The sequence below is a fragment of the Rhamphochromis sp. 'chilingali' genome (genome assembly GCF_963969265.1).
Source record: "Rhamphochromis sp. 'chilingali' genome assembly, chromosome: 7".
Classification (NCBI taxonomy): Eukaryota; Metazoa; Chordata; class Actinopteri; order Cichliformes; family Cichlidae; genus Rhamphochromis; species Rhamphochromis sp. 'chilingali'.
Genome location: NC_137934.1, coordinates 2823845 through 2834912, shown reverse-complemented (window position 1 = coordinate 2834912; position 11068 = coordinate 2823845). Strand labels below are relative to the sequence as shown.

At 40.9% G+C, this 11068-nt stretch overlaps 1 protein-coding gene across 1 annotated transcript; it reads left to right on the top strand.

Annotated features, from left to right (window-relative positions):
* Nucleotides 1-633: 633 nt before the first annotated feature.
* Nucleotides 634-11068, top strand: LOC308399789 (PLAC8-like protein 1; the record flags this gene model as incomplete). Its single annotated transcript, XM_080887223.1, has 5 exons — nucleotides 634-882; nucleotides 5125-5163; nucleotides 9950-10055; nucleotides 10187-10374; nucleotides 10653-11068. The coding sequence occupies 5 exons, from the start codon at nucleotides 634-636 to the stop codon at nucleotides 10881-10883; spliced, it is 813 nt and encodes a 270-aa protein (XP_080743349.1). The 3' UTR covers nucleotides 10884-11068.

Genomic DNA, 11068 nt, shown 5'->3' with positions numbered 1-11068 from the left:
GCAGAAAATATGATGAAGCATATCTTGCGCTTGGCTTCACCTGCACAGCGGTGGGTAATGAGGAGAGGCCGCAGTGTGTTGTCTGTCTTAAAGTGCTAGCTTGAGACAGTTTAAAGCCCAACAAGCTAAGACGCCACTTAGAGACAAAACATCCAGAGCACAAAGACAAATCAGTGGACTTTTTCAGACAAAAACTTCTAAATTGTTGTGGTCAACAGTGTCTCTTTACTAAAGCTGCCTCTGTTTCAGCAAATGCTCTCCTCAGCTCCTATAAAGTTGCCTACCGAGTGGCTCAGTGTAAAAAGCCGCACACGATTGCAGAGGAATTAATACTTCCCTGTGCTATGGATATGGTTTCAACTATGACTGACGACGCAGCAGCCAGCAAACAGGGTATAACGGGATATTCCTCGTCCAATAATACCATCGGCAGGCGCATTTATGATATGTCAAAGGACATAGAGGATAAGGTGCGTGACAGCTGCTTTTCTCTGTAGATGGATGAAGCCACTGATATTAAAAAAGACTGCTTATTGATAACGTATGTCAGATTCCTTGATGGAGATGAGGGAGGAATTACTTTTCTGCAAACAAGTTCCTGCCAGAGCAACTGCAGAAGAACTGTTTAAAATCATGGATTCTTACTTGAAAGAGGTCGAGCTGAAATGGGAGGACTGTGTCGGGATTTGCACAGATGGGGCGCAGGCTATGGCTGGGAAACCAGGAGGGCAGCAAGCGCTCATCAAGCGCGTCTACCCCAATGTGCAGAGGACGCACTATATGATACACCGCGAAGCACTGGTGTCTAAACAGCTGAGTCCTGAGCTCAGTAAAGTAATGACTGATGTCATCGCCACAGTCAACTACATCAAAACACGACCTGTGAAAGCCCGGATTTTTTCAGCACTGTGTGAAGAAATGGGCTCCGACCACACAGCCGTTTTGTATCACAGCGAGTCCCGATAGCTGTCACGTGGGAAGGTGCTATCCAGGGTCTCTGAACTGCGAGATGAGATCCGCATCTTTTTGAGGGAAGAGGGCAGTGATCTTACCAACAAATTTAACTGCAACAACTTTCTCATGAAACTGGCATACCTCAGTGACATGTTCCTGAAACTCAATGAACTAAATTTGCAGATGCAAATGTGGAAGCAGCGAGTGAAAGATGGAAACGTGGACTAATTTGAGAATTCAAAATCATTCATTGGAGACCGCAGGCTGCGGAATACAGTGATCCCATGCATCAGAGAACACATGTCTGCCCTTCAGAAACATTTCCAGAGATATTTCCTGGTGCAAGATTCCAAAGAAGAATTGGATCTGTGACCCCTTCAGTGCAACACCCCCTGCTGACTTCAGCAAATCCGAGGAGGAACGGTTCATTGATCTTACCTCTGATTCAACTAAGAGGCTGCAGTTTAAGTCACAGACCCTGGTTGAATTTTGGATTGTAGTGGACAAAGATTACCAACTGCTGGATAAGAGAGCCCTGGCCATACTTCTTCCTTTTGCCACATCCTATTTATGTGAGGTAGGCTTTTCTGCTGTGGCTTCAATCAAGACAAAGTACAGATCAAAGATGGACTTGAAAATGAACTCAGAGTGGTGGTCTCAAAACTGCAACTCAGGTTTGAGAAGCTCTACACCAACAGGCAGGCTCACACCAGTCACTGAAAAGATGTGAGGATTAAATGTGTTTGGGGTTTTTTTGCAATAAACCTTTAAGATCTTCTTGTAAAACAAAGGGTGGGGGCAGCAAAAAAGTTTGGGAATCACTGCTGTAAAGCATTCAACTCAACCCTCATCATGGCACTAGTTCGGCTTTCACCTTCATCAAAGAGTAAGGACAGTGTTAACGACAGCTGTAGTTTCAATCAACGACTGATCTGAGAAGAAACAATGCTTTTGGTGCTGCATTGAGAACAGAGGCAATGAGACATAAGGTCTGGGTATGCCTCACTAAGTGAAGGATCCTTCTTGCTTAGAAGCCTGGAAGATGTTGGCATCATATTCAAGGATCCAGCTTAGTCCAATGCAATGTTGAAGAGGTGAAGAGTCTGTCTCTATGTCTAAGTCCTTTCCCAGGTCATCAGCTGGAATTCAGCCATCACCTTGCTTCCGATTTGAGGTTTTGTGTAGCTGTAAATTTGAATTAGCTAATATCTTCTGTATTTTCTTTAAGAGACTGACAGCCTCCATTTCTGGCAGGAGTGAGCTCAGATCTTGGTCAGCGTAACATTCCAGTTAACAAATTACTTTGACTCTTCTTCTGTGCTTCTCCTGGTTGGACTTTTCTTAACCCATAGTTGCCCAATTATTTGATTGTTTCCGCACTTGTTGAGGTTTAGTTGGGAGTTTTTTGTTGCTTCTTTTCGCCCTGTTCGTTGGCGACGCATGCAGACACAGCGGCTTGGAGCTCCCAAACATAAAAAAAACCCAAAAACGCTACTGTAAGTGTATTGAGTTTACTCTATCATGCACTAACTCAACAATTATAAGCCAAACTGCTTGAAATCTGAAATCGGCATCAATATTATTCACCTGGAAACCTAAATTCCATCCCACTGGAGATCCTGCGCTCTGCGGAGCTCAGCTGAACACTCATTATACCGCCCTTGAGACACTGAAGATGGCGAAGAGACTGGAAGCAAAAGCGGGGAAAGAGAGCCGGCATACGGGCTAGGCTACAAGCAAATATCTGCTCAGTTTATCAAGACACCGCATATTTTCAAAAGCGCTCTGACGTTTTCGGAGACGTCTGTTACCCACCAGTTCGATAGCTAGCCGGGGGCTAGGCTCACTAGAGCTGGTGAGAACACCGGACTCCCGGCAAATCATTTTCAAACCCACCGCCGTCTTTCACTACTCAGGTTAAACATTATATATAAGTCACTTAGATAACTTAATAATGTTACTGTTTGGCTTTTTTCCAGTATTTTATTTGTTCCTGAGTAAATCGGTTTGGTTGAGATTAAAGTTATAGTTTTTACACAGCTGAATAAACGTCAAGCAGACAGCTGATTATCAGACAACTGACTACAGAGAGGACGTCCAACATTTAACCAAATTGTGTGGAAACAACGACTTGGTTCTGAACACTGCCAAGGAGATTGTTGTAGACTACAGAAGAGCCAAGAAATAGACGTCAAGCAGACAACTGATTATCAGAAGTGTGAGATGCTCAAGAATTTACTCCGGTGTCCTGTTATATTTTAGATAGCAAGGAGTTTATTAAACTTCACCGAAACAATCTGCAAATTTCATTAAAATTTAATAAACTATCATCTTGTCTTTATTTTTAGTTAGCACATACCTTAAACACTTAAAGCTGTAAGCTAATGATAGTTATATAAGAGCAGATGCTGCTGGTGCAATAAGCTGTACGTTTTACGTCCAATGGATGATGATCTGATTAGTCGACTATCAAAGTAATCGTTTGTGGCAGCCCTAGTTGGAATCAAACTCCCGAATCTCGACACGGTCTATGCTAGTCGTTTACAGAAGCAAGCTAGCCGCATAATCAAGGGCCCAACCCATCCAGGTCACAGACTTTTCCATCAGGGAAGAGATATAAGGGCAATCAGAACCCGCACAAACAGACTAAACAACAGCTTTTTCCCCAGAGCTGTAGCCTGTGTCACCCCTCCCCCAGCACACAATAGCTAACTCTCCCTCTCTCTACTTTACCCCATGTCATGTCTGCTGCTAATGTACAAAGTCATTTACTGGGCATTAATGTTTGCACTAAAATTACCACATTGTAGATACTGTTATATTATATTATATTATACTGTTTGCGCTCAAACTACCATATTCTAAATACTAGCATTTCTTTTTTGTTTTTTGTTTTATTTACTGTGCTAAGTGCCTTCTTTTTACTTTATATTTTACTACGTTTACTTGGTTATTATGTTACTATGCTGCTTCTGGTTTTATTGCTGCTGGCCTCTGTGAGCTACCAAACAAATTTTGTTGTATAACTACAATGACAATAAAGTTCTTTATCTATCTTATCTAGAAATCAGAATATTTGTAGGAAGGCCAAAAACTGCCCAACAGATTTACTTCAGAGTGGACCATTATGGCATTTGCTATATTGGTCCAACTGGACAAGACCTGGGAGCAGAAAAGAAAATGAATAAATAGAAATTGTGGTTAAAGCTAACAGAAGAAGAGGGAAAGAAATGTAGAGCAGAAGAAAAGGGAGTGAGAGAGAAAAAACACTGAGACTCTGCTTCAAAAACTGCTGAAAAAATTTAAGAAAAAAAAAAACAGCAGAAAAATCAAATCTACAACCAACATATGAAAAGAAGCAGTAAATAATAATAATTAATACATGTTAATGAACAGCACACAGTACTAACAATACCACATACATCTAGAGGCAGTAGCTAACCGAGACAGCGTGTCACAACGGGACTGAACGGACTCACGCGCAGGCTCTAGGTCTTGAAAGCACAAGAGTCTTTATTATGATGCACCAGGTGATTATTTACAAAAGTGAGGGGAAAGCCGGGCTCCGGGGGTCCACACACGAACGGGAAAGACACGCACACTCTCCGTCCACTCCTCCTCACACTCCACTCACTCGGGTAACACAGGGGTAGGTCCAGGGAATCTGTACACAGAGACACGAATGGGTAGTTAGGTAAATCGCTATGAAACACTTCTGAAGTCATTGAGCTGGGGTTACACTGACGAGGGTCGGCAACGGTCCAGCGACGAGAAACACAGGGCTGCCGTCTTATAAAGGAGCTGGATCACTCGTGATGAGCCACAGGTGCGTGGGCCAAGGGCAGGAGCCCGCAGGTGAGCTCCGCCCAGGCAGAGGGAGGAGGGAAAGAGGGGAAAGGAGAGAGCAGGAAAAAAATAAAAAAAAGGAATACAAAACATATGTAGCCGTACTGAGCCGACCGGGTAGGCACAGGGACCCTGACACAGCGTGAGTCTGCGAGTACCTGCTTGTACAGCTGTGTGGGTGTGCGCGCTTGTATTGACAGGTTAAAACACAATGGCCATGAAGGGCATTGCTGAATGGATTTGAGTTTCATTTTTCCGTTTCCAGAGTTTCAAGCTTTGCAGTGTTATTTGTGTTGACCCAACTGAAATAAACTCCGTCCAAAGAGCCTCCATTCAGTCATTAAGAGGTGCACAGAGGGGCAGGTAAGACCTTCCAGTTTTCTACAAGTCCTTTCACACAAACTTAGTGATTAGTACTTTGTTGTTTGTACCTGATACTAGAGGCAGTTTACAAAGAGAAAGCTTTGACGTTATAATTTATTGGATTACATGGGTGTACACGCAGTGTGTTTTGTTTGTTAACCCTCTTTGGAGAAGCAGAGGCCATCATGAGGGTGTGGCTGTAAAACGTCAAGGTTTATTTAAATGAAACAAAAAGAGACTCAAATGTATTTAACAGTGTAGAAGTACAAAACGAGGACAGACGGGAAATATGGGCCAGATCAGACATAGGAGCCAAGGGTGTCTGACAACAGAGGACTTTTACACAGTAGGTGTAGAAAACAAAATTACATTTATTAACAATTATTAAAGTTTAGCAGGTCGTGCACACTCAACAAAAGTAGAACACGCTTCTTGAAAACAAAATAAGACCCAAGCTTGTATTGTCTTTTGTGTCCTTTTTTTTAAGTCAATTTCAGTCCGTCAATGTTCAATAGTCACTCCAGTTGGGTTACAATCTACCAGTTCATCCGTCTAATTGGACTGGGGCTCGCCATCCAGTACTGGAAAAGGGATCCTCGATTCTTCTCAGGTCCTCAAAACCAATCCATTCAAAATAAGCAAAGGGAAAAAAAATGACCTGGGGACAGGTCAGAACACAGTAGTTCAACATTTAAGCGATAAGGTCTATAACTTATTATTACTACTAACTGCTTTTAGTGGTTCTAAATTTCTTTCAAATTATTCTATGTTGTACAGCAAGTTTATTCTAATTTCCAAAGGAAAAAAGTGCACAGGAAACACACATTTAGAACAATACAAAATAGCTCAGCAGTGCATTAGAAATACACATTGGCTTAAGATTTATAAAGTTCCAGCTAAGCAAAGTGTGTGTGAAGGCACTTAATTTCACACTGCTAATACTTAGTGTGCAGAACCATAACTAGGACCATGAGAAAAGTGAACATGTACTAACATAACAACTTTGCAAAAAACCACACATTTTACATCAATACCATGGTAATATGAAAATGCAACAGACTCAGTGCTAATTGACCCTGTGCACGAGAAAATGCTAACTTCCTGGTTTGAGATCGGATGTGGGGTTGTATATTTCCGGTAGCTTTACTTTGCTGTCAATCGCTACTGCGAAGATATCCTCCAAAATCATGTCCAAAACTCGAAAACGGAAAGATTGCGTTAAGTTACAAAGAGCAGAAGGTGGGAACACTCACCACTGTTGTGTCATAAAAAAATCTAATGATCAATCGAGTTTAGATCAATCAGTTGTTTACATCACTCAACACAAGCAGAAGACACATCGTCCACATTCAGAAGCACATCTCTGTATAGTGACTGGTCTTATGATTTAAACAGGCAAATGTTCAGCATTCAAACTACAGGTGAAGAACAGTCAAACCAGATGTTTCCCCCGTTATGTCGATATCAGCTAGTCAAGTACACACCTACACAGCATGTTAACAAACCGTGAAAAAAGCCACACAAAAAATGAATGATTGCTGGTAACGGTTTCTATACATTAGTATTTACGAAGGGTATGTTGTGACTTACCTTCAAAATTACAGTGGTCCCTCGCTATAACGCGGTTCACCTTTCACCTCGCTGTTTCACAGATTTTTTTATTGCAAGTTTGCATGCTTTTTTTACATCACATTGTGTCCTGCGTCCTGATCGCTGCAGACGATCTCCTCCGTGACGTCTCTCCTGTACAGTACAGAATCACTGCATCGATCGCTGGCAGTGTGACTCTGAAGTAGAGCAGGGCGATATGGCCAAAAATATTTATCACGATATATATTTGAAAATTTGCGATAACGATATAACCGACGATATAATTGATGCGAGACAAAATACAACTCCACAACATTACTAGCGCAAAAAGACAATCTTCCATTTATTTTCACTTAAACAAGAAGCTGGTTTTTATGTACATTAAAGCTTTATAAAAATTTAACAGTGCAAATGCAAATTCCTTGCTGAAAGTTTAACCAAAAGGCATTTCCAGTAGAAATGGGCTGACATATCCTGAGCATAACCATATATAATATCCACTGAAGTTAAAAAGAGGTGCTTTGCAACATTAAACTGCAGTGTGCAGTGCGTATTTTTCGGACCATAAGGTGCACGGGATTATAAGGCACATTAAGCGAAACAAAGCAGTCAGATAAATCAAACTTTATTAAACTCATTCTTCTTGCTTCCTCCACTTCTGTACCATTGATTCATTAATGTTGAATTCTCTGGCAGCTGCTCTATTCCCATGTTGTTGCAGTATATTAATAACTAACCTCGTATTGTGGATGGATTATCTCAGTTTTTCTCCTGACTGAAGTTTGGTCCGTTTACAGCATCCTGCCATGCGATTGCATTTGTCTCTAACCATGAAGAACCTTCACGTTAACTTTTATAAGTGGAAAAGTGTTAGTGTTCGTCCTCCAGCTTCACTGTTTATGTTATGCTAACATAGCTGTGTCGCTAGCGATCACGTAGCACATCATTATATACCAGCTAGCCCAACTTCAGTAACCCTACAAACGTCACTGCTGTTTAGTTTCCTGTCTTCATTTATGTTGGAAGTGATAGCAGAGCTGTACGTTTGAATTTTTTCAGAAATCTCTCAGTCAGAACATGCTATATCATGCTTAGGTAACTAGCGAAACTAGCGAGCTAACTTCCGCTAGCTTCCTGCTAACTTCTAACTCCGTTAAATGTAATAAATTTTGTTTTAATGGATGCCTGGAAGTTAAACTTCATAGTTACACCTGGTAAAGCAGCAATGCTGATCGTTTTATTAAAGATGAAAGAATTTAGACAGTTTTTAACTCTCAGTGATGCTGCAGTGTTGTTTGACCTGAAGCATACGGAGTTTAGGACCCAGATTACTCCCAGATTTAAGAGCATCTTAGTCCGACAAATACGACAAATACGACAATAACGACGGCCGCTTGCATGTTCTGCAAAGAAATGTGCTTTGTTGTGTATCTGACGGACAAACACCAAACCAGTTCCACATCACTGAAGTTGCACCATTTTTACAAACCAATTCTGGTTCATCTGTTTCACTCAACAATCGGCCATGTGCGCATGAAAACAAAGGCCCTGCGCATGCGCGTTTTACTCCCATTCTATCGCGATATTTCATTTTCCTATCGTTGCTTAACATTATACCGGTATTACCGTGAACGGTATAATATGACCCAGCCCTACTCTGAAGTGCAGTACAGTATGTCCACCAAACGTTTTGCACCATCAAAAAATAAAATTGGCTGCTTGATTTCACCTATCGCTCGTTATTTTTAGAACATAACACCCATGATAAACGAGGGACCGCTGAGAAATATAACATTTGAATCCCTTTTCTCTTTTGCCCTGAGGCGCGGGGGAAAAATATCGACAAGTTGATGAACATCATTTACAGATATTTTGTGTAAATGCCCAAGACATCAATAGAAATGTAAATCGCCGCTTGATTCATTCATTTTCTTGACTTGTTTTGGACCGTAAACAGGGCGTGAATAGGACACCGGAAACAAAGCTCCCCACAGGAGTTTCCGCACCGGAAGTAGCATATGCTAACGTGCACATAGTCAATTTCTTTAGCCTCGGAAAGGGCACTTTCATTGCAAAATGGCTAGCGGAAATTAGCATCAGAGCTAGCGGCAAGTAGTATGCTATGCTAGCGCACATGCACTGACTGGGGCTTACCATGTGAAGTAGCAAATGCTATGCAGGGCTTCACAGTGCTCGCGTGGGCTCACGGCCTTCGGAATTCACTGTCACCGAGTGTTTTCGCCGTAAAAGCTTTTACATCCAGTTAGCTTCTCCACAACAGGAGTGACTGATCTCTCTCTGCCTGTATCTCCTTCTTAGCTGACTGGTACACAAGGAGCACACACACAGGTGTGTGAGGAGCGCACACAGGGGGAGGGTCAGACCAGTCAACTATTGGTTGCTCAGTGTATCTGACAAAGTCTTGCCTCCACAACATTTATCCACATATTAATTAAACTTATGTTTACATGCTTTTTATGAGGATTTATTATATTTAATTGCTTTTTACCAATGTTTATTCCCATTGTGAAATGCGTATTTTAATCAAAATAGTATCAATATTTATGCTTTTATTCCCGTTTTTACACTGTGTTACAGTTATTAAACTGTCTGAACTGTAAGCGTAATAGATTTTCACTTCCAAACCAGTCTTCATATCCTGTTCATGAGAGAGTTGTTTACCCATGCGTTACTGTACTCGTGTTTCAAATGACACAAGCCATCTTTTTGAGATATATCAACCATGTATTGCTGTTTGTTTTTAAGTCACTTGGATGTTTATAGAAAGCTTTTTTTTCCAACTTCCCCAAATGCTTGTTCATGGTGGATGTTTAGGTGTTTCTCTCTGTAATGCTGTAGTATATTTACCTTTTTACATAAAATGTCATGTAAATTATGGATATATTAATAAAGCTTAGTTGGAGAATTAAAAAATGACCACAAAATCCTTAAGACAGACTTTGGTTTCTTCAGTATAGTGTTTATTTGACCGTGAAAAGAATAAATTTTTCATTAATCTGAAGGAAAATGCTCTAATAATGATAAAAGTGATCTCTTTTTTCAAACAAAAGAGATCGACGGCATATAGTTTTTTGCTGTAGTTTGATAGAAAGTGCTCCAAAATGTTAACTTTCATTTAATTTGTACTTTTAATTTTCATTTTATTTTGTTTTTTCCTGCTTCTCAACTTTCACAGAGTGATCGTTCAGTGTCTGTGGGTGAAGTTCAACATACAATGGCAGAAAAACCCTTGACAGACTGGGACAGTGGTCTCCTTGACTGCTTTGAGGATGCAAGTACTTGTAAGAAGCCAGTTAAATTTGTCTCATAAATTGCATTTGTGTTTTCAGGACTACAGTTTTTTTCTCATTTGTGTTGCCTTCATCTTTTCAGACTTCTTACAACTTTGTTGATGCGTTTCTGTGTTTTTCAGGCTGCTATGGATTCTGGTGCTGCCCCTGTCTCGCCTGCACTGTTTCAGGAAGATTTGGAGAGAACAACTGTCTCCCTTTATGTGATATATGTGGCTCTGGTGTATTAGCAGCCTTTGGGATACCTGTTTGTGTTCCTCCTGCAGTTTTGTCTGTAAGAGCTGCCATGCGAAACAGATATGGCATCAAGGTATGAACCGTGAGATGATGACACTGAACTCAAAGCTGGACTTTAGTGGGAATTACAAGTCTCACTCACTGAATCAAAAACATCCATATTTGATTTCAACTATGCCTAAATGTTTTTTGTCAAACATTCACACACATACTCAGTATCTGCTGCAAGGATATTGTGACATGTGGACCAGAAGAGCCAGGGATTGATCTACCAAACCTCTGGTTGGTAGATGACCTGCTCCTCCACCTGAATTACACCACATCTGTAATGCTTGTACTCTCTTTCTGCAGGGCTCTCTCTGTAAGGACATTGCAATTTCCTGCTTCTGTGAGTGGTGCTCCTGGTGTCAGATGCATCGTGAGTTAAAGCATCGCAAGAAAGCGCCAACTGTCATCAACTTACACAATAACACGGTCATCAACATGCAGCCTATTCCAACTGTCCAGCCAGGAGTGATGATGATGCCTGCGCAACCAGTTGCAACTGGTTTCATGACTCAACCAGGAGTTGTCATTCACTAAAAGTGAAACTGAGAGATCTTATAATGCCGAATGTCAGAGTGTGTTCTGACATATTTATCAGTGAAAGAGTGTTATATAATCATTTTGAAATTAAACTATGTTAAATTAATTTTCATGATTTCCTAGTTATCAAGAAAATTATCTGTGTTAAGAGTTAACATAAATGAAGGGAATGATGATTCACC